We start from the raw sequence: 24,476 nt of genomic DNA on the forward strand, positions 1-24,476 counted from the left end.
TATGTGGAGCACTTACAAAGTTCATATTTTGTGATTTGTGCCAAAAAGAAAGTACACACCAAAGAATAAGGTTCTATGTTTTTGTATTCCATTTTTTTTTTTAATTTCAAATAAAAGCTATAGGGTTAAGACTCGGAAAAGCCAAAAGAGAATTACCAAAGTGATGTTTGTGAATTTTCTGGTCAAGGATGAATCATTGAATGCTAATAGCATGGCCGGATGATCATCTTCTTTCTCGTGGTAGTTTGAACTCCTATAAAATAAACAAATCGTCATCGAACTCCGCAGAATCTCGAAGGGTTGGGTACATTCCGATTATTAAATTAGTCATTTTATCTTTAGAGATATTCAAGAGAGTGGGAGTGCATTTTTTTTTTTTTATCCTCACTTGCCTTCTTCTAGAATGACCTTTTTATAGGGTTTTCAATTCGTCGGTGGGCAAGCAGTTTGCTCGTCCAGCGCCACTCCTCCTTGTTAGTGGGCAACCTCTTGGGGGCGAGTACATTGCTTACCTTGTGTTCTTTTTTATTGTAGGATATAGGGATCGCTACTAGTTTTGTTTGTTCCAGTACTGTTGAAAGGCAACAATGTGTGAGCTTCATTCCTCGCTCGAGTTTTTTTTTTTAGAGCTCAAGCGAGATAAGTGTTCACATGTTGGTTTGCTCAAGGGTTAGTCTTAGTGCTTGTTATGCTGGTCAAGTGCTCGTTGTTTGAGGCGAGCTTCAACACTCTTCCTTAGCAGTCCATGTGCAGGTGGACTGTGTCCACCATTGCTTTTGCTTGGGGCGACTCACATTGCTCGCCCGTCATGGGGGCGAGATGAATGGGGAACTTCACTGCTAGTCGTGCACAGTGCTTACGAAGTTTTTGTGTGGGACACGTTTCAGTGCTTGCCTGCATTGCGGGTGGGCTAAGTGCCCATAATTTTTATTGCTCTGTGGCGAGCTTCAATACTCGCCTACGATATTTCCAGTGTGGGTAGGCTGAGTGCCTATCACAGGGGCGGCTCAAAGGCAAGGCGAGTACGGCGCTGCTTAAGAGCATCTTTATTGACTTGACTAAATTTATTTTTAAAATTTAGTCAATGTCACACTTATTTACATTTGCATATTCCATTTAAATTTAATCTCAATATTGGATTATTCATTCACTTTTTATATAATAATAAAATATTATCAATTTAATAATTTTTTTATTTAATTTATTTTTATCACATTTTGTAGCTCTACCAATTAAATGTTAATAATAATTATATTCTAATTAAATTAAAATTAAAAAATCATATTTTCAAAAATCATTTAGTGCTAATAACAAAAAATATCTGATTAAACTCATCTAAATTTCTATCTAAATTTCTTTATTATAAACCAAATAGTATTTTTGCTTGGAGTGAGAAACTAATATTTTAGGCTGCGTTTGGTTCTCAAACTCAGCTAAGCTCAGCTGAATTCAGTCTACTTTTAAACTGAGTCTAATATCCAAACAGCCAACTCTCAAATTACTAAACTCATCCAAACTCAAAACTTTCTTACACGTGGGATTTACAACTTTTTTCAACTTAAAACATCTTTATACGTGAGACCCATAACATTTTTTAATTTCTCATAAAAAGTACTAAACTCATCTAAACATCGAAACACACTTTAAATTCAGTTTAGATTGACACCACATAACTCTCTTCACTGCTCAACTCACTACTATTCATACAGAATTCAACTCAGCTGAGCTCAGCTTAACATCCAAACGCAGCAGAAAACTAAATTATTTTATATTTGTCCAATTCAATGTGGGACATTTTTTACATCAATTATACAAATTTTAGCCAATATTTTTATTTAGTTAATCTAATGAGAATGCTCTAAGGCCCTCCCACTCCCTAAGCCCCACCTAAAAGCCCCCTTACATGATATATTAAGAAAATGGAATTGGAAATATCCACTGCTTTGCTCAAAGAAATTGACACCAGCCATTTATATTCTCTAAAAAAAAAAAAAAATCATTAAAGAGATATTAAAAAAAGGTTAGTATTGTAATGAACACACCTCGTATATTTTTTAATATTTTGATATGAGCTCTAAAAAAATTAAAGAAATATGTCCAAGTAGTCCCTTACGTAGTTATGTGAGATACTACAGTAAATGAGAAGAGAATACAAAATTTGGAAACTTAAAAAATCTCAACTTTAGATAATGATGGTTTTTTTTAATTTTGAAACTTAAACAAAAGAAATGCATGATATAGAGTTAGAATATTTTTTATTTGTATTATACTTGATTGGAGAATTTATGGAATTAGTATATTAAAACTTTTTAAAAATAATCTCATTTTAAATTCTCGCCTTTGGCCACATTGTGCATTGAACCGTCGTTGGCCTATCATACTTGTTGAGTGGAAGCCCATTGTTTTTTGTATTGTAGTTTGTTTCATTCATTGATGGAGTGGCCAATCTTTTTCCAGTACTTGTAGAAAACTAACTTGAAGGGCAACTACTTAGATGTGCAACTAGATGAAGGCTTGCGACCACTTGGAGAAGTACTTGCCAAAACCATATCTGGAGATTGCATTTTCATGCTGGAACGAGGGTTTTCTTCAGAGATGAGCTTAGAAACAACATTCTCTAGTTAGGAGAGGTGTGTGATGCAATATGGAAGCCTGAGTTGGCCCAAAATCCTCATGAAGTGCCATCATGAAATGCATAAGTTTTCGACAATCACGATATGCTGCAAATATTTCTTTGTCTTGAGAGCACTTCAGTTGAAGGTCTGCAGTAGATAACTTTTTTCAAATATTATTTACTTCACAATAAAACTTAGAATTAGGCTAACCTAAATTTTGTCGCATTTCATAAAATTTAGTCTCAAGTTTGAACTCTAAGGAACCATCATGGGGGCAATTGTATCAACGTGCTAGAAAATCTCAAGCAACTTTTGCATTCTTAACTTTTGGAAGTAGATTATGAATTGAAGGAACTAAAATGTTGATAAACCAAAAACATATCTTACAGTGCATATTGTCCCAATCCACATGATGTGAAGCAAAATCATCTTCATTCTCATCATCATTAGGCTTAGGTGGAGAAATTTTGCCAGACACATAACCCCACAATCAATGTCCTCGTAGAAAAACTTACATATATTGGATCCACATATTGTAGTTGGGCCCATTCAAAATAGGATCGATTGGATGAATAATATTTTCTAAATCAAAAGAACTTTGAGTCATTGAGACAAGTTCAATACAAAAACAGACGAAAAATATGAAACTAGCACCAAAAATCGAATAAGAAACACCTAGTCAACAGTCAATGTCAACGATCATTGGTCAATCGTCAACTGCTGATGTGGCACTGCGACATGGACTAGGGCTAATATGGCATGATGTGAGGACAACACGTGTCATGCGTTGATCTTTATCCGGGTGGGAACTCCGTCAATGCATGGACGACTCACAAAGTCTTTAGGCAACGCATAAGGGCACATGCAGGAACCTTTGGTGTCGATCTTTATCTTGTTGAACTCATTGGTGACTATTCTATCAGGATATATTATTAAAATTTTGAAAAAGAAAATAGTGGTGCCTAACCGTGGCGTTGAGGGCCCAATGTTGTGGTGGACCGTGAAGGCACATGTGACGACGACTGGGACCAGGTCTTTCACAGATCAGATGATTTGTACCTTGCGAACTTGATTTTGAAACTTGATTTCAGAAAGACCAGTGAAGAATGTGAAAGCACCGAATGACGATGGGATGGTAAAAAAATAAAAAATGAAATATCGAAAAAATTATGCAAAGAGTCCACAAGGAACCTACGGCTTTGATGTCATGATAAAAATAAGTAAAAATAGAATCTGGAAGGAAACTTCTATAATTCTGAATGGATATTATTAAGGGTGCTACCCCGCCTCTGCCTTGACATCTCCCATTCCCCCAAGGGATCCAACCCTGCACTGTAAGGGTGGGCCCCCCCAATTGGGTGACGGGGGACGAATTTGAAACCTTGGTCTAACTGCCCCTTGTTGGCCTAGAAATTCTAGGCCAAACAATAGCCCATAACCTCTTTTTGGGCCCAAAACTAACCCATAACCTCTTTTTAGGCCATTTGGGCCAAGATTAAAACACAAATCTTAAAAAAATTAAAAACTACATTTACATCTTACATCTAACATAAAATTAAACAACAGGTTGTTTAAAGCATAAAACATAATAATCTAAGTATTCTAAACTATTACAATAATACAATTGAATATGAAATTGTTACAAATTAATCTAAAACTATTATAGATTGTCAAATTATTGAAATGAATAATATTATAATATTAGAAATTGTATCTAGCACACTAGCAAGACGACTTTGAGTTCTGAGATTTGAATTAGGGGGTGATTTCCAAGTGAGACTGTGAGATTATAAAACTTGAAATATTAGTAGGAAAACAAATTAGAATTACAAACAATATATATAATGATATATACATATGTAAAAAACTTAAAACATAAAACCACAAGTACAAACCAAATGAGACTATCAAGGATTGAAGATTAAACCATTGAGAAATTTGGGATTAGGGTTGGAACTTGGGCAAGTGAGAGTTTGAGACTATCAAACCTGAAAAAGAAAATAAGAAAAAAATTCATATGATTGAGAAAGTTATACAAACATTATATAAATACATGAGAAAGTTAAAAAATTAAAATTAGAAATCAAAATGAGATCGAGATCAAGATGAGATCATTGGGATTGAGCATATGATAATAAAATTATAAAAGTTGAAAAATACAAGAAATCCAATTAGAATTATAAACAGAAAGCATTATATACATACAACATAAGAGAGTCATTATACAAACCAATGGTAATGGTGGATAGAACTTCGAAGTCATAATGCGGCCGATGTAGATGTATGGGCATTTGTCGAAGTTGTCCCTACAACACTTAAATCTAAATATAAGTAATAACACAATATATTATAAGCAAAAACAATATTATAGTAATATCAAAGGTAAAATGGATTACCGGATGCAGGCTGTGAACCACCTGTCTCCTCCTCAATCTCCACAAAGTCTACCACATTTGAAATATGAATTGACTTCCATTTGGTCCAATGTTGATTGCAAATCAATGTCTCCACAGTGGTACGAGATATTGAACTCTGGGATGGATCCAATATGTGTCTCCTTGTGCTAAAGGCAGACTTTGAGGCTATTGTAGTAATATGGATGACCAAAATACTGCGGGCTATGTCTCCGAGAATGATATACTTGATGACATGGGCCTTCCAGGACGATAAGATATCAAACCCCTCCATAAATGGGTGCATCTCTGTTTCAAAGTACCTATGCAACTCTGACTGTATGTCTGAAGGCTGACGAAACTCCGCAACCTCCATAATCTCTCACCCCACCCTAACCTACACTTTTTCTTTATCTCGAGTTCAGGAGGAGGCGATGTGGCAGGTGTAGGTGCCTGAATATTATCTCCCCTAGGTACAACAAACTCATCAAACAATCTTTAAAGGGTTTTCCTAAATCTTAACATAATATGGTTTGTCCATGCCTTCCCGTTCACCAATGCCAATCTGTACACCAGGCTAACAATTTTGGAATGGGAGTCAAGAACAATAACTACATATAAGAAAATATTTCTACTCAAACGCCCTCAATACTTGTCATAGCAACCTTGAATTTATCAAGTTGTGTAGGTGAGGATCTCGCAAACTTCACCGCGGTTCTAATCCTTGCAACCGAATCATGCACATCTATCAAACTATCGGTCACTATAAGATTTAGAATATGTGTATAGGACAGCTCATATGTAAACAATCGCCATCCATAATTGTCTTATTTTCCTCTTTAAGGTTATCCTTAAGATACCCCAAAGTGGTATCGTTAGAAGAGGCATTATCAATCGTTATTGTCACAACTCACTCCAACCCCACTCATTTATCGCGTGATTAACAATTTGAAAAAAACGACACCATTTAGATCCAATTAATGCTAGTGGATGAAAATTGAGTTGCATGAAACAGCGTCGTTCCACCCAAATTGATTTTGTTTTAATATCTCTGTATTGGAACGATGCCGTTTGCATTAAAACTTAATCCAAACGGCACCGTTCCATTACAGGGTCAACACAAAGTTGCTTAGGTTGAGTCCAGACTTCACTATCTTTGTCTCTCATCTCTCGACTCCCAGCCCTTTTCAAAAAACCCTAGCTTCAGGCCTCCGTCGTCGTTGCAACTCCTAGCACTGCTGTAGCAGCTCCTTGCTCCTCCATCACACAATGAGACTGCATATAAAGTACGGAATCCATTTTATTCAAGTTGTGAATTTCTATCTAAATCTTCAACCACATACGGAATTAATCCAAATGGCAAAATGAGGGTTTTGTGATTTGGGTATTTGGGTTTGTGAATCTATTATCATGTTTTGTACAATGATATTCTTAATTGCTCATTACATTATCACTTGGAATCGGAAATTGACAAATTTTCCAATGAATTTATGTGAATCCATGAACTCCATTATGTGAATCTATTGCTTGGCCTGCTTGATGCTTGTTATCTCAATCCAAGGATGTTGGTGGAGCATACCTGCATAAGTTTCCCAAAATATTTAACTTTCGACAATTAGCCAATAGTCACAATATATTCTCTGCATTTGATTATTTGTTGATGAATCAACTTTCACTGAGTTTCCTGGACCTGTATGGACAGAACCGACCGGATCGATAGCAAACAATCTAGTCCGGTTCATTAGGCTGCTCGGTCTGGTTCGGTTTTGGAAAAAAGTGGAATGAAAATTTCAATCCGTACTCCCCCCAGACCGAACCATTTACACCCTACTCGATAGTATAAAATTACTGATCAATTGGTGCTCTTTCACAATTTTGGACAAAGATGATCGCTAGGCAGTGTTAAGCACTTCCAAAGGTCATGTTTTGGGAGCTATATCGGAAAGGTATACACCAAATAACTGGTCATTATTTATGTTTTCCGATCTTTTAATTTTAATTAAAAGCTATAAGTATGAGATATTTTTGAATTTAAGACTTTATCATAATTAAGTTATCAGTATCGAAATTCTATCTTCTGAAGCTTTTCAAAAACAATTTATTGATTGGTTAATTAATTCAGGCTATCAAGAGACAATCCAATAGACCAAAGTTGTTTTTTGGATAAAAAAAAAAGGTCTGATGCAAAGTAAAGAAAAGCATCATAAGTTCACAAAATGAGAGTCAATTTACTGGATAGGTGTGAGAAATATCATAACTCTAAAGGTTATATATAAATATGAAATATATTTTATTTAACAAAATATGAGAAGATAGTAGTCTGTATCAAACTTGGATGCTAGCTTTTCCTCTACTAAGTTCGTTCACTTGATTGAACTGATGGACAAGTTGGGCTTGAATTATCTTTAGAATCTTTTGTCATTCTCTCTGGCGATGATAGAGGACGCTTGGGAGGTATTTGTAATTGTTCAACTTCTCCTTCAAGCATTTCTAAAACCTTATTCATTGAAGGACGATTACCAGGGTTCATCTGTATGCACCATAATGCGACAATTATCATCTTCTTAGCCACATTCTTTTCCTCTTCCAAGGCATATCCCATTTCAATCTCTTTTTTATCACTAAATTGATCATACACCCAGGTAGGAAAGTAAATTTGGCTTGAGTGTTCTGCAAAAGCATTCAAATTCTTTCTTTTGCCCACCATTTCCATCAAGAGCATTCCAAAACTATAAACATCAGCCTTGTGTGAAATACCTCCAATGTTTTTGTAAAACAATTCTGGAGCCATGTATCCCAATGTCCCTCTTGCAGCAGTCAAAGTAACAATATTGTCTTCAACCGAATACAATTTTGCTAGGCCAAAGTCAGAGATTTTAGGGATAAAACTCTCGTCAAGAAGAATGTTGTGAGGTTTGATATCAAAATGCAAAATTTGCATGTCACATCCTCGATGCAAATATTCAATACCGCGAGCCACTCCCAGAGCAATATTATATGTTTGCATGTAGTTTAGGACAATACTTTCCTCCGAGGAAAAAATGTACTTATTTAGAGAGCCATTAGCCATGAACTCATATATAAGAGCAGACTTTGATCCATGAACACAAAAGCCAATGAGTTGCACCACATTAACATGATGAATCCTTCCAATGGTCGCCACTTCATTCATAAAGTCTTGTCCATTTGTTTTGGACTTGCCTAGCACCTTTACAGCTACATGACGTCCGCTTTTGAGAGTTCCTTTAAATACCATGCCATAACCTCCTTCACCTAATTTTTCTTTGAAATTCCTAGTCATCTTCTTAAGTTCTGAGAAAGAGTACCTTACTAGCATGAGGTTATTGTGGTTTTGGAGAAAGTTTTCAATAGCACCATACATTGACAAATGCCTTCTTCGCCATTTATATATAATAAACGCAATCACAAATGGAGTGCCTAATACAGTTGTTGCCAAATGCCGTAGACCTATACAAGAAAATAACCAAAATAATTGTAAGAAAATAATCCTATTGTTCCATTACGTATAGTACTCGTCTTTTTGTTTTTGTTGAATATATAGTAATTACAATTAACTGCCAGCTTGCAAAATCCTACTAATTATTATGCACATGAGCCTCATCTATTTTCTCTTGCATGTAAATGTCAATATTGATATATATATGTTTATCTTATGGTTTCAAATATTATCACGTTTCGTAGCTCAAGGAATTTATAATGATCGATTAAAAAAAGTACAGAAGATATATAGATAGAGATCAGGTACTCTTACAGATAAGCAATATTGATCCACCGATAAAAACTGCAATAGTTTTTGCAAAAAAATGATTAGTACGCATCAATCAATTTCTTTATCTAAGAATTTAAGCAAGTAATCTGTAGAGTACTCTAATTGGATCTCATGCATGGAAATTGAATAAATAACTTTATCATCAGGCCATGCTAATTGAAAATAAAGTAAAAATAAAAACAAATAGCTGTTTTAATTAGCCTCTTAATCATCAGGCCATCTAACATTTCTTGATATAGAATTAACTCACATGTCCCCAGCGAAAGTAGTCCGATATGTTTTACTGTACAAAAAACAAAGAAAAGTATCACATTAATGACGATATATAGGAAAACTAGTAAAATACCTGAATAGAAATTGTGCGTACGGATTCATTACTCACCAATTTTGAGCTCGTCAGATCCAATCCACGAAAGCTCAAAACCATATAGGAATATATTGCGAAGGTCTGTACAGGAAATATTGGGGGAAGGAATTCTTCCAGGCCACGATGTCAGAGACATTTGCTCTATTTTGCACGAGTTCTCCACATCCATCACATTCGTTTTCCCAACTTTGACATATGTATAATATGGTTTGGAATGGGATATCAAAGAAGAGTTGGAAGAAGACGCTGATCCGTAATTATCAGAGCAAGTGGAAGTGTTCAAATAGACATGATAGGAAGGAGAATTCACTGCCTTTTGACACTTGAGAATTACTGTCACGTTTGATAGCTCTGAAGCACTTGGCCAAAATGATCCTTTCAGGTTTAAATTATCTGTGGTATAGAAACTCAGCATACTGAAGTTAGCATGGTTTAGAAAATAATGAGGGATGAAGGCGGAGTGATTATCCTTCTGATGATCAAATATGCCTGCGTCCACAACTCGAATCGTGGATCTGGAGTTATTAATTTGTCGTACGAAGAACTTTCCACCAAACAAGTATAACACCGTGGAATTGTTCTCGCATGAGAGTTCATACGGCCATGGGCTTCCACAGTTTGGCGGATCGCCTTTTAGTCGAAACGGATGGCTTATTGTGAGATTGCCGCACGATGGTGCACAGGAGTGATGCCGAGCAGTTTCCTTGAGGCTGAAAGTTTGAGGGAGTTGGAGCAGAGCAGCAATCAGGACCATCATAAGTCCAGCGAGCCGTAAGCTGCCTCTTCCTCTCGTCATGGAGAGAGAGAGAGAGAGAGAGAGAGAGAGAGAGGATTATGAGAGAAGCTAGCTAGCTAGGTATGTTTTCCACAGCAGTAAACGAAAATTAAGGGTTGAACACAAGTGCAAAGAGTAAGCTAATTAAGCATATTATATATATCCAGAGTCCCAAAGAAGCTCACCACAAATGTTGCAATTGGGGAGATCAATCGAGTCAAATTTGAGTGGAAGACGGGGCCACTTTATTGACCTGCAGCGTAAGCACTTGCGTCGGTATAAATAATTTCTTCGTATTTTAAATAATCTTATCAGTTATCACTATTATTCAAAGAATTATGATGAGATATTTCCAGCGTGGAAGCCAGCCCAGACCGTTAAATAAGATCTCAATTATTATTATCAGGTGGTGCTAGCTGGCCGCCTAGAACTTATCTATCCCTTATCGTTAGCATAAATGTGTGGTTTATTTTTTTTATTTTTATTTTTTAACATCTTTTATTATTAAAAAAATTAAAAAATATATAACTTCATTAATAACTTTTTTAAAAAAGAAGAGACGAGCTCACTTGTCTATGAATGACTTCCTCCCAATTTTATTAAAAGAACCCTTGCTTATAACGGAAAAATACCGTATAAACAAACTAAGACCCAAAGAATTAACAAAAAACAATAAAGCCATCCCAGCGTCATTGCTCGCCAAAAAAATAAAAAAATAAAAAACCAAAACTAAACCAGAACCAAACTTGAACAAACACACTCTAAATTAGAACAATTTAACATCTCAAAGAAGGAAGACCAATCTTATCAAGACGAATCATACCCCTCGCAACCTGCGACAATATTTCCAAGCCCCCATACGTCCTAGTGATCCCAGATTTTCCTTGGCGAGCAAAGAAATCAGCAACTTGGTTGCCCTCACGGAAGATGTGCGATATTGAGTAGCTCATGCCTTCAAGACGCTCAAGCAGCTCCTCCCAATAGTCCCAGAGATACCACAATTTCCAGTCCTTCGAGCTCAACCAGCGAACAAGTAAAGAAGAGTCAGATTCAATCTTCACATGATAAAAGCCAAACTTTTTGCAAACAGCCATGCCTCTGGTAAGTGCTCTTAGTTCAGCAGTATTATTGGTACCAAATCCCAGATGTTCCGAAAAAGCAGCTCTAACATTTCCAATATGATCCCTAATCACCCCACCACCTCCACAAGATCTCGGGTTTCACCTGCAACTCCCATCAATATTTAATTTCACCCACCCTACCATTGGTTTACACCACACCACCACATGAGGACATCTAACAGAGACCTGATTGATTGGCAAGTTAATGGCTCTAAGGATCACACAATCACTCGGTGAAAGTCTCCTGCACTTGGAAATATTCTCAGAAATTTGATTCGACCAAAACTTCACTGCAAGCCAAATAGAATATGCCGATTCAAGAACTGATTCCATTCTTGCCTTACACCATCGAGCCCAGAGCCTCCAAGTTATCAGGCACGATAGTAGTCCAACCAGTGTACCATGCTAGGAGGAGCATTTCGCACAATTGAACCAAGAACATATGCGTGAACGCCATGAAGAAGTCTCCATGCATCCAACACCTAAGGCTGCCTAGGCCCTGCGCCAAACTGCCATAGCAATATCTCCAGAACATAAAACGTGATCCAAAGATTCAAAGGATCCTTACAAACAACGATCACAACGGGATGCCATGGAGGTACCCATGGACATTATACGATCATCCACTGGGAGACACTTGAACGATGCCTTCCAAACACAAACTGACACTCTCCAAGGAAGAAGTCTATGCCAGAGCCATTCCGTCCAGGGCAGCTCCACACCACGAAGCCGTATGATATCCCACGCCGAGGAAGTAGAGAACTTACCATCTTGAGTCGGTTCCAAGATATAAACATCAGACCCCTCCGTACCAGCCACAACTATCCGTACCATCTCTAGCGCTCTAGTTTCCCCAAGTAAATCCACTAGAGCATTTTCATCCCATGTATTTCCAACCCAAAAGTCCCTGACTTTAAGACTAGGATTTACAATATTCTGAACAGAGGCACTGAATAGCCCACACGACATCCATCGTTAATGCCAAAAAGAGATTTTTCCTCCCTTAATCTTTAAAAAAATTAAAATATTTAAGCAGTAACTTTGAAGGTAATATTGAGTTAAGTAGCATTTTCTTTATTATAGAAAAATATTAAGCACAGATCACTTTTCATAATATTTTATACAATAATATTTTGAAAAGAGAAATATTTTTATAAACTACCTTATAAAAGTAGAGTTTTACTACAAATCAGTAACTGTTCACATCACACACCTCGCATATAACATGATTTTTTTTTTTCAAAAGGTGTGAGTGTATTTTTTATAGGATGTGGGGTGTAGGGTGGTAAATAGTGATCGATGTGAAGAATTTTTCATAAAAGTAACATCATTTTACCAAAAATATCCTTATTTTACAATATTATTATTAGAGTAGTGCTAGTGTGCCGTCTAGTTTTGATCACTTGGCTTGTCCACTACTACAAATCTCACTTTTTATTTATTTATTTTTCTTTACATTTTTTAATATATTTAAATATTTTGAAAAAATAAAAAAATATATAACAATATATTAATAATCATTTTTTTAATTAGTAAAAAAAATAAATACATAAATGATCAAAATAAAAATAAAAATAAAGTAAGACCACATAATAACATTATTCTTAGAAGAAGAAGAAGAAGAAGAAGAATACAAAAAAAATACAAAAATGATAAACAAACACATTACTAAAAAATAATCACACACAAATGTTAAAAATTTGTGTTCGGTAGACCCTCACGGTGAGTCTATAATTTTCCTTTTCGATTTGCAATTGACATTAATATCGAGAGTACCTAGGACATGTTTGTACTATATATTTTAATATTTTGTGAATAATAATAAAATAATTTGAATGAATATGTTTTATTTTGTTTTAGATTGGTTTTAGAAAATAAGAAAGTAAACGTTGAATAAAAATGTGATAAACTTAAAAAGTTATATATGTTCAATTTGAATATAATTTTTAAATATAATTTTTATTTTAAAATTTGTAAAAATTATATTAATTTTTATATTTGTATAATTATATATACTACAAGAAAAATAGATTTTTGTGACTAATTTATTACAACTAAAAAACTATTCGTAACTAATTTTAGTTGTAAATAGTCATTTCGTTGGAATTAACTGGTCGCAAATAAGCAGTTTTCTTGTAGTTAATTATTAAATAATGACTAAATAAAAAGTCAAGTTTTATGTTTAAATGATGTTTGAGAATAAAATTTTGAGAATTCTTTATCTGTCCAAATTAACATGCCTAATATAATATCTAATTTTGGTTTATAACTAACAATACCAAGAGTTAGTTAATTTCTCTAACTGTCATAATCAACAAATTAAATGGTCATGAGTGTTAGTTGTTAATTATTTCTCAGATCAGCATCATAGTTTCTCTGATCATTTGATTAATTTTTAAGACTTGTTAAGTACTTACGGAGATTAATATTGGTGAATCACTAGTATTTCAAATTCTATCTTTTGAATTTATTAAAAACAATTTCTTTGATTGTTTGATGCAACTTTAAAAATGGCATCATAAGTACGTACTACTCGATCCACAAAGATGAAACTCAATTGACCGGTTGGTTGAGAAAAATACCATAACACTACCAAATAAGAGAAGATCATAATTAGTTGTCCCCATAACAATCAGACGTTGGATTTTCCTTTAAGGTCTCGTTTAAATAATGAAAGTGTTTTATCTCATCTCATTTTATCATTATAATTTTTTTAAATTTTCACACAAAATATAATAAATAATTTAACTTTTTCAAATATCAAAACAATAATAATATTAAAAAATAATATTCTAACAATATTTTATTCAACTTTTAACCCTCATCTCATCTCAACTTATTATCCAAACCGCACTTAATTTTAAGTTCATTCACATGGTTGAATACTTCAATTAATATCTCCAAAATCTTTTAGCAGCGGCGGCCTTTCAGGTTGGTGATGATAGTAAAGGCTTTTGAGGTGCTTCAAAGTATTGTTCAACTAGATTCTTCTTCAAGCATTTTTACAACTTTGTTTATTGAAGAATGATATTAGGATGATGATATGTGTATACCTTATAATAAGACAATGATCATCTTAATTTGTAGTCATTTTCTTTGGCAAATTAAGTTTTAGAATTATCATCAACGATAATATCTTGGAGTCTTCTCTGAACTTGCTCTGAGGAGAAAGCTTCGGTGAAGTGATAGTCTCGACTTGCTCGTAGAGTAAAGGATGAGAAGTCCTCTCCTAGTCTATTCACAGGACTGGGCTAGGCAGAAATGGAGGATTTGGAGGAAATGTGAGAAAAGTTTCAACTTACAAAGTAGGAAAATGTTGTAATTGAACTAAGCACAAAGCATATAGGGAAAGTGATAGCATAGGGAAATAGAAGTCAAGTAGGGAAACTATTCTCAAATTGTAAAATAAGTAAGGAAGTTATTAGATCAACTATGGCTAAGATTTGGAGGCTGGGGAGATCATATACTTTTCACAACATAATCCTAAATCTATTTGTAGTAACATTTGATAATCAAAAGGATAGATGGAGAGTTCTGGAAGAAAAGTCTTTGTTATTTGATAATCAACTACTAGTTCTGAAACCATTGGATGGATTTACCCCTCCTCAGAAGTTGAACTTTGACCATGAGGAATTTTGGGTTCACTTGAACAATCTGCTATTGGCATGTATGATTCGAGAAGTAGGGAATCAGATTGGAGCAATGATCGGGACTGTCAAAGAAGCAAAGAAGTAGATGTACGTGAAGATGAGATTAGATGGAGAAGCTATCTGAGAGTGAAGATTGAACTAGATTTGAGGAAATTGATAGCTAGAGGAAGAACTGCTTATATACTGGGACAGAGAATTTGGGTGCCACTGAGTTGCGACAAGCTCCCAAGGCTATGTTTCAAATGTGGAAGAATAATACATGGAGCAGAGGGGTGTGTGGGACTGTAAGGGAACAGTGGTAGATCCCAGTATGGGATATGGCTTTGAGCTCATCATGTTTCACGAGGGAAAAATACAGAGAAACATAGTAGTTTCCATAATGAATGAATGGGAGAAAACGAAGGGTAGTACAACAGTGAAAATGTGGAAGGAGATGGGGTGTCGAATGTCAATTTCACTCCTACAAAAACTATAAACATCGACCTTGTAGGAAATACTTCTAATGTTTCTATTGAACAACTCAGGAGCCATGTACCAAACGTCCCTCTTGTAGCAGTCTAAGAAATAGTTTTGTCTTCTAACAGGTACAATTTTGCTAAGCCAAAGTTAGAAACCTTAGGGCTAAAATTCTCATCAAGAAGGATGTTGTGAGGTTTGATATCGATATCGAAATGCAAAATTTGCATGTCACATCCTTGATGTAAATATTCAGATCCAAAAGCCATCCTTAGAGTAATATTATATGTTCTCTCATAGCTTAGGACAATACTTCCTTCCAAGGAAAAAATGTATTTATTTAGAGATTCATGTGGCATGAACTCGTATACAAGAGCATGCTTTGATCCATGAACGCAAAAACCAATTAGTTAACTACATTAACATAATGAATCCTTCCAATGGTTGCCACTTCATTGGTAAATTCTTGTCCATTTTCTTTGGACTTGCCTAACATTTTTACTGCTACATAACGTTTGCTTCGAAGAATTCCTTTAAATAGTATTGCATAGACTCCTTCACCCAAATTTTCCTTAAAATTCTTTGTCATCTTCTTAATTTTCGAGAAAGACTACCTTATTGTTAGAAGGTTATTGTGGTTTTGAAGAAATTCTTCAACGACATCATACATTGACAAATTGTTTTAAGGTTATGCTTGATGCAATTAACATTTTAACTATGGCTAGACAAATGAAATTGATAAACAATCTTTAATTTTTTTAATAAATAAGAAATACAAACCTCGTACCTACCAAGACAGTAGAACTTCTTAGTCTAGTATTCATCTCAAAATTAGAAATTAAAAACCTAAGTTTTACATACCAAATCAAAAACCTCAATTCAAAACTACTTTTGAAAACAACAAAATCAAATATATCCACAATGCAAACTTAATCAACCTAAGTTTTTTGAAAATCAAAGAGAGAGAGAGATCAGAGAGATACCGGTCATTGAGAATGAATAAACGTTGGTCTCGACCACAAATCACGAAGAAGAGAGATTTGTAGGAGGTTAAGGTTAGGGTTCGAAAGCTTTAATGGGGGTTAAACAAAAGAAGAAGAGGCCCTCGGCTTAGGGTTAGGGTTTAGAACAAAAAATAGTCAGCAGGATCTTTGTCGATGGGGAGAAGAGAAGAGAATGGAGAGACGGAGAGAGAGAACGAACACGGAGAAGAGATGCGAAGAGAAGGAAGATGCCGTCGAATGAAACGCACCGCTTCACCACCCCCAAAACGAATTGTTTCATTCAAATCCATTCCTTCTATCATATCTTATTTTCCTTTCATTTAAATTCCCTTCTCTTCTCGCCCGCGTGCTCAGCCAACCTTATCATAAAATAAAATGAACCGTTTTATTTAACATCCAGGTGGATGGTTGGGGCGTGATTCATCACCAAATCGGCTGCATTCAAAGTTTTCCTATATAGAAACTCACCTATCGCCACCAGATCATGTAGTAAGAAATGGAATGTTGTACAAAATAGAAAGAAAAGCATCACATTAATGACCATATATCAACAAGCTAGCCAGGTATGTTCAGGTATGTTTTCCACAGGTAAGTAGGTATGTAAATTAAGGGTTAAAACACAAGTGCAAAGAGTAATTAAGCTAAGCAATATATATTCAGAGTCCAAGTGAAGTTCACCACAAATGTCGTAATTGGGTTGAAGGGTGAATCGATCGAGAGTCAATTAATTTGAGTGGAAGACGGGGCAAATTATTGACATGCCGAGTAAGCACTTGCGTCGATCGGTGTAAATAATTTCTTCATATTTTTCAACACGCACGGTAACATCACATTAATTTTGTCTGTTTTAGTAAACCTAAATAGATAAACGCAAAATCTAAATAAACTAATGGAGTTATGAATTGCATCTGAAATTAGATCATGATCTTCTGGTTCATTAATTGAGGTCTCCTTTATTTATATGTCCTCTAACGGACGTTGCTACGTCCACATAAATTTTCTTAAACTCTTTTTTTCTTTTGATTTTTTACTTTTTCTTTTACCATTTTTTAAAACTATTTAAATCATTTTAAAAAAAATAACATTTAAAAAAAGTAATTTAATCATTAAATTAAAAAATTTTCGGTAAAAGATTTCGATAGAAATCCTCTATAGGCATAGTGTTTTCCGTCTCTAATTTATCTGATGGAGGATCAATGTCTTGTGCTAGCTAGATGTTGCCCCCAGCTCATCCCAACTCATGTATACCCCCATAGTGCGTGGGTCCATCCAACGTCCTATTACTGACTGTATGTTGGTACGTTATATCTGAATCTGTAAATGATTGTATCAAGGAGCGTTGGAAAACATTTCATTTCATTTTATAATTACGGTCTATTTTATTATATTTTACTATTAAACATCATTTAAATATAAATATTTTTAATTTAATTTACAATTTTCTAAAATTAATCATTAGAAATTTCTTAAATTTTTAAACAAAAATTAAAAAATAATTCAATCTTTTCAAATCTTAAAATAAAAAAATACTGCAAGAATATTTTTTATTTAATTTTTTTCTCTCTTCTTTCTCAAAACTCAATAAATACTTAATTTAAATTATATCATTACTATTCATAAATCATTTTATTACTATTTTCAAAATTTTTATTTTATCTCATTTTCCAAACATCTCATTAATTATCATGTAGTATCTGATCTTAGTTATATAACTAACAACACCATGAGTTAGGCATCCCTTTGATACATAGATTCATAAATTTCAAAACTTTCTCGTAATTTCATTCATAAATATTACTTGAATATATAATATTTTATCTTAAATCTTTAATTTTTTCATTTAATGATTACGATCTAAATACAAAACCACTTTTACAAATTTTAAAATAAGAATAATATTAAAAATTTATATTCAATCAATTTTTTAAAATTTATAATATATATTTTTAAAATTTTTATATATATTTTTAAAATTTTTATATATCTCTTTTTTTTTAAAAAACTTAATAAAACATCTTAAATTAAATTATTTCAATATTAGATGAGAAATCTTCAAACTGAATTCGGTGCCTTTGTGAGTTTTCCAACCCCCAATGGAAGGGTGACACATCATGATTCTATTATACTTACCGTTAACCCACATACAAGTTACAAAGTCTCTTTTCCTTTCTCTCAAGTCCCTCGCCCCCGTCGCTCACTCTATCTTCACCATCGCTCTCTCTGCCTTCGAGCCACCCTTCGCTTTCTCAACAAGTTGATCTCCGTCGCTCACCAAGGCTATTGAAATCCGGCACCATTGTCTCCTTCGGCGGCTCTCTCTCTTTCTCTTAATGGTATTGAAATTAATGTTTTTTCTTTGAAATTCATTGTTTAGTAGCTCCTGATTTTTGAAATTGAGTTTCATCAGAAGCCGGCGCCTATGAAATTCATGTTTAGTTGCTATTAATATCATTTGAAGAATTTTTCAATTCATTGAGTTGAGGTTTAACTCCTTAGGCATTTGCCAGAAAAAAATCCCACTTAGAATTAGGGGAGGAGGACCTTAGGTCTATTCTGAAGATTGATCCTGGAGTGCTTGATGTTAGTAACAACTGCGTTCCCGATCTTCCATTTCAAAGATCAGTAGTTGAATGCATGGATTTTTTTTCTCTTACCCAAGAGAAATCCCAAATTGAGAAAAGAGTGAAGAATCAAATGCAATGACTAACCCAGAAAATGAAATCCCAAGGATTCACAAAATATAGTGAAATCCCTATCGTAACCACCAACAGAAAAGGAAGAAAGAAAATACCTACAACGAGCAGAAAATATGAAGCAATGGGCCGTCGATATCTGGTTTGCAAGAAAGCCAAAATGAGCTTAAAATAAATGAAGGACCTGAAACGGAAGAATGAAATTAAACATTGGCTGATAATGAAGTGTTATCCATTGCATCAGGTTATTATTAGAAATCAAGGGAAGCTTACGTATCAGCGTTGGTGTCAAAAGCCCATATTCATCGCATCCTGTCCCAAGAGAGATTCTCATGAGATACTCAACTGTCCAAACAAGCCCTTAATCTCTTGATTGAGTACTATATTAAAATCAAGAAAATGGTCAGTGTGAATTGTTAATTAGTTCTGAGAGCATAGTCTCTCTCCTTTCGTTAGTTTTTAAGGCTAGTATTATTGGTGATTCACTAGCATTTTAAATTCTATCTTTCGAATCTATTAAAAACAATTTCTTGGTTGTTTGATGCAATTTAAAGACTAGCCCATAACAATCGAATGCTGATCGCTTATCCTCTAATTATAAGTTCATTCACATGATTGAGTACTTCAATTAATATCTCCAGAATCTTTTAGCAGTCGCGTCCTTTCGGTCCGTGATGGCTACAAATTAAGATGATGATGATGATCATTGTCTTATTATATGGTATACACGTACACAGATCATGGTCATCATCATAATAATCATTCTTTAATGAACAAAGTTATAAAAATGCTTGAAGAAGAATCAGCTAGCTTTTTGAACAGTTTGAAACACCTCTAAATTAACTTGGCCATTGCAATGCAATGCTAGCTAGCTAGCTAGCTAGCCACTAAAATGAAATTAACTTTGCCATTCAAATTTAAGACTTGGCTAGTTACCAATCAAAGAATAAGTACGATTCACTATTATTTCATTTAGAAAAAAGTTTCCTTGCTGGTTAAGACGCTGTTGAGTGCCAAATATAGTCCAATCAAATATACCAAAGTGGAACAATTAAAAGGTCAGATACAAATTCTTGAAGGATAGCTAGCTTTTTCTTTATCAAGTGAAACTTACTGGCAGTTAAATGTGAGAAATATCATAAACATTTATGGTTATGTATAAATAGGAAGTATATATCTACTATATATTACCAAATAGGAGAAAACAGATGCCTGTGTCCGCATTTAAAATTTGGATGCTAGCTTTTTCTTCATGAAGTTGATGATGTCCAAGTTTGACTTGAATTATGGACTTCACAATCTTTTATCACTCTCTCTGGCGATGAAAGGGGAGCCTTGGGAGGTATTTGTAATTGTTCAGCATCTCCTTCAAGCATTTCTACAACTTTGCTCATAGAAGGACGATTCCAAGGATTCATTTGTATACACCATAATGCAACAATGATCATCTTCTTAACTATCTCTTTTTCCTCTTCAGTGACACATTCCATTTGTTCAATATCTTTACCATTGCGGAATTGATCATACACCCACGTAGGAAAGTAAATCTGGCTTGAATGTTCTGCAAATGCATTTATATTCTTTCTTTTGCCCACCATTTCCATTAAGAGCATTCCAAAACTATAAACATCTGCCTTGTATGAAATACCTCCAATGTTTTTGTAGAATAACTCTGGAGCCATATATCCCAATGTCCCTCTTGCAGCAGTCAAAGAAATAGTATTGTTTTCTTTTGAGTACAATTTTGCTAAGCCAAAGTCAGAAACCTTAGGGGTAAAATTCTCGTCAAGAAGGATGTTGTGAGGTTTGATGTCGAAATGCAAAATTTGCATGTCACATCCTCGATGTAAATATTCAATTCCACGAGCCACCCCTAGAGCAATATTATATGTTTTCTCACAGCTTAGGAGGATACTTCCTTCCAAGGAAAAGATGTAATTGTTTAGAGACCCATGTGGCATGAACTCGTATACAAGAGCACGCTTTGATCCATGAAAGCAAAAGCCAATTAGTTGAACTACATTAACATGATGAATCCTTCCAATGGTTGCCACTTCGTTTGTAAATTCTTGTCCGTTTGCTTTGGACTTGCCTAGCATTTTTACAGCTACATGACGTCCGCTTCGAAGAGTTCCTTTAAATACTGTTCCATAGCCTCCTTCACCCAATTTTTCCTTAAAATTTTTTGTCATCTTCTTAATTTCCGAGAAAGAGTACCTTATTGTCATAAGGTTATTGTGGTTTTGAAGAAATTCTTCAATGGCATCATACATTGACAAATGCCTCCTTCGCCATTTATATATAAGAAACGCAACAACAAATGGAGTTCCTAGTACAGTTGCTGCCCCATGCCTGTATACTATATGAAAGAAAACACCAAAGTACAATTATGAGGAAAAAAAAAACTATAAGATCATCAAAACACTTTTATTGTTAATTTCCTTAAGTATCGTCACCGTTTTGTTTTGGTTGAAATATAGTTACAATTCACAACTAGTTAATTACTGCCTTGCAAAATCCTACACAAATTAATATGTTCATATATTTTATCTGCACATACGTTTTAAACTATTTTCCTAGCTTCTTTCGTAGCTTAAGGAATCTGAAATGGGATATAAGCAATCTGAAATGGGAATTATATAAAGGAAGATTTTTATTCAAGAGGTGGAAGCTTCTACTAAATTCTTCAGAAATTAAGTTGAGAGTTGCCATTTAATTAATTTTATTCATTGTTTCTGAGATCTATTTAAAACGATCAATATATGGGACCTAACGGTCCTAGCTACAGCTAACCCAATAATGCCAAGCTAGCACAAGGTTATATACATACCCTGGCGGCCAGCTTGTATTATCACAAATTAATTAAGCTTATAAACACATGCAATCCAATTCCATCTATATATTCTCCATTTTCTGATATAGAAAGCATACCTATAAACAGAAGTAATCTTATGGTGTCGAGTCCTGGTTTGACAAAAAAGAAAAGAAAATATAAATCACATTAGCAACTGGAAACTTCAATTGAAAATCAGGGCATGAATATTACATTAATATTAATAATTAGCTAAACAACCATAAATTAATATCCACTTAAATAGATGGGTATTTTATTTTATTGGGTACACGCCCACTAATTAGAAGTTTTGTCTTAAAGATTATTATAAGTAGTTCAATATTAGTGTGGCCTTGGTGCGCCTGCCATTAGTTGTGCTAATTAAACAGAATCTGGCATATATAAGATAGATAATCAGCGAAAATACATGTCTGGTCAATATTTGTGAGAGTCAAAAAATAAAAGAAATCACTAGAAAATAGAGAAACGTGCATGTCAAATTAGCAAAGTAATGACGATATATATATATATATATATATATATATATCTATCAACGTGTAATTAAAGATCTAACTAGAAATTGAATATTGGATAAGTAATTACTCGAAAAACCGGGAATGAACCATTGAAGCTCAAAACCAGATAAGAAGACATTGCGGAGGTCTGCACAGGAAATATTAATGTTGTCTGCAGCATTTGGTCCTGGCCATGATGTCAGAAACATTCGCTCTATTTTGCAGGAATCCTCCACATCCCCCGCTTCAGTTGTGCCAACTTTGACATATATATAGCTTTTGGAATATTGGGATATTGATAAACTAGAGGAGTTTGAAGAAGACGCAGATCCGTTATTAGAGCATGTTGAAGAAGACGTTTCCAAATACAAATAGGAAGTAGAATTACTCTTGACTGGCTTTTTACAGTTCACAATAGCCACGCCCTTTGCAATAGTAGTACCATACCATGATTCATAGTCCATACCCTTTGCAGTATAAGTAATACCATACCCTGTTTCATAGTACAAACCCCGGCCCTGTAGCCGACTCAAATTGCTATAGTTTATAATAAAACGAGGGATGAAGGAGTAATTATCCTCCTGAATGCCCGAATCTACCAGTCGGATCGTTCGGTTATCGTAATTGAGTTGCTGCACGTAGTATTTTCCACCAAGATCAGAGTAGAACAGCAATTCATGGTTGTTCTCGCATGAGAGCTCATAAGTTTGGCCACTGCATTTTGTGGCTTCGCCTTTTAGTCGAAATGGAAATCTTATGCTGTGATTGGCGCAGGATGAAGGAGTAACGGAATAGGTATCACAGTAGAATATCTTAAGGCAAAAGGTTTGAGGGAGTAGGAGTAGGAGTAGAGCAGCAATCATGATGACCATGACTCCAGAAGGGATGATCGACGTTATTCCTCTTGCGGCAATTAACACCATTGAGAGAGAGAGGATTTTGGGATAAGCTAGGCCGTGAAAACGCAATTTGAGGAATGCTACATTGCTACGTCTACAAATACTATTTTGCACGTTGATATGGCACCGATCGCGACTAGTGTTTTGTCATCATTTTAGCATGTAGATATATATATCTCTTCTTTTAATCCTAGAAGACTTACAACAGTGTCTACTCGAGAAGACTCGGATTATATTGTGGGTCTTCGTCAACACTCAATGAAACTTCGGCCTCTTGGCCCCATGAGCAGGATGAGTCTTTGTAGAAATTTATGGCAAATCGTTGGTCTTGGTCAACAACAACCCCTCGTATTGTTGGCCCACGATTAATTGTAACAAGTGTCTGCACACCACATTTGACCACCTCATGGGTTCCCTGCTTTCATTGTTAGTTGTAGGGCGGTGCAAAAATCAAATAGGATTTTTTTTTTTAAGCGATTCCCCCATCAACTCTGACGTCATTAATCATATGTTGTAAAATATATATTAACTCTATACAATTATTTTATATGGTAAGCATATATGTATGTATATATATATATATAGAGTATTTATCAAAAAAAAATATACATATATAGAGTAGTCCTACATATATTAACAGTTTTACTTGAATTTTTACTTACATGACTCATTTTATTAGTTTTCTTTTGATATTCAAAATTTGAATTTCAAATTTCATGATTTTGAACATATCAATAACTAACACATGGATAAATAAGTTTTTTGTAAGTTTTTCTTAAATATATTTAGCATTTTCCATATATATATATATATATATATAGCATATCCTTATACAAAAAGTCTATAAATTATGTTCATTAATATTATACTAGTAGAAGTGTTAATAATTATGTTATAATATATTTATAGTATCCCACAAGAGGTGCCGACACTCTCTCTCAAACTCTCTCTGAAATCCTCCAAATCGTTGGTGGATGAGAAGGGGTTGCTTTCTCGTTCCCCCTCTTTTTCCCTCCTTTCTACATCCCTCATTTTCTCTTTCTTTCCTCCTCTATTTCCCTCCTTCCCTCATCTTCTCCCTCTCCTTCCATCCATTCTCTTATTTTCTTAATTTATTTTATTTCCTTCAAGATTGAAAATGCAGATTTACAATTCTCCAACACCACTTGTGAGGCATGTGCAGCACAAGATGCTTCCTTAGCCGATCGTTGGGAAGATAATAGAGGATCACCGGATCAGATCGTTTAGATCTAACTTTTATGGTTGATTTCGAAGCCTACCGGAGTAGATCTAAACTGTAATTCGTCATTTTCATATCTATCTTTCTGTTTTCCTTGTTGTTTCTTTTTATTTCGTTGAAAATAA

At 34.5% G+C, this 24,476-nt stretch overlaps 2 protein-coding genes across 5 annotated transcripts; both read right to left on the reverse strand.

Annotated features, from left to right (window-relative positions):
- Positions 1-7,196: 7,196 nt before the first annotated feature.
- Positions 7,197-12,160, reverse strand: LOC108997207 (rust resistance kinase Lr10-like). The gene is made up of 5 exons (XM_018973368.2): positions 10,764-12,160; positions 9,181-10,193; positions 9,049-9,081; positions 8,781-8,810; positions 7,197-8,476 (listed from the first exon to the last, which is right to left on the reverse strand). The coding sequence occupies exons 2-5, from the start codon at positions 9,959-9,961 to the stop codon at positions 7,362-7,364; spliced, it is 1,959 nt and encodes a 652-aa protein (XP_018828913.2). The 5' UTR covers positions 9,962-10,193; positions 10,764-12,160; the 3' UTR covers positions 7,197-7,361.
- A 6,581-nt stretch (positions 12,161-18,741) lies between these two features.
- On the reverse strand, positions 18,742-23,236 carry LOC108997194 (rust resistance kinase Lr10-like). 4 transcript variants are annotated; one of them, XR_004797923.1, is made up of 5 exons: positions 22,301-23,236; positions 21,796-21,828; positions 20,056-21,223; positions 19,138-19,176; positions 18,743-19,048 (listed from the first exon to the last, which is right to left on the reverse strand). XR_004797923.1 is itself a non-coding variant. In XM_035683981.1 (3 exons), exons 1-3 carry the CDS (start codon positions 23,133-23,135, stop codon positions 20,115-20,117), a joined length of 1,977 nt encoding a protein of 658 aa, XP_035539874.1. In that variant the 5' UTR covers positions 23,136-23,236; the 3' UTR covers positions 19,856-20,114. The 4 variants fall into 4 exon arrangements, 1 of the variants encoding a protein (XP_035539874.1); XR_004797922.1 differs by having other exon boundaries at positions 18,742-19,176; XR_004797924.1 differs by lacking the exons at positions 18,743-19,048; positions 19,138-19,176 and adding an exon at positions 19,207-19,244.
- Between the last annotated feature and the right edge of the window lie 1,240 nt (positions 23,237-24,476).

Source organism: Juglans regia, chromosome 13 (genome assembly GCF_001411555.2).
Source record: "Juglans regia cultivar Chandler chromosome 13, Walnut 2.0, whole genome shotgun sequence".
Classification (NCBI taxonomy): Eukaryota; Viridiplantae; Streptophyta; class Magnoliopsida; order Fagales; family Juglandaceae; genus Juglans; species Juglans regia.

Bases quoted from the DNA above. Each gene is read 5' to 3' on its own strand.
- LOC108997207 (XM_018973368.2), bottom strand. From the start codon at position 9,961: ATGACGAGAGGAAGAGGCAGCTTACGGCTCGCTGGACTTATGATGGTC. The intron at 8,811-9,048 runs GTGAGTTAATTC...AAACTATTGCAG, and splicing joins ACTACTTTCGCTGGGGACAT to TTTTTATCGGTGGATCAATA. The intron at 8,477-8,780 runs GTAAGAGTACCT...TTTCTTGTATAG, and splicing joins TGGATCAATATTGCTTATCT to GTCTACGGCATTTGGCAACA.
- LOC108997194 (XM_035683981.1), bottom strand. From the start codon at position 23,135: ATGGTGTTAATTGCCGCAAGAGGAATAACGTCGATCATCCCTTCTGGA. The intron at 21,829-22,300 runs GTAATTACTTAT...TTGTCAAACCAG, and splicing joins GTTCATTCCCGGTTTTTCGA to GACTCGACACCATAAGATTA. The intron at 21,224-21,795 runs GTATGCTTTCTA...TCTTTCATATAG, and splicing joins AAGATTACTTCTGTTTATAG to TATACAGGCATGGGGCAGCA.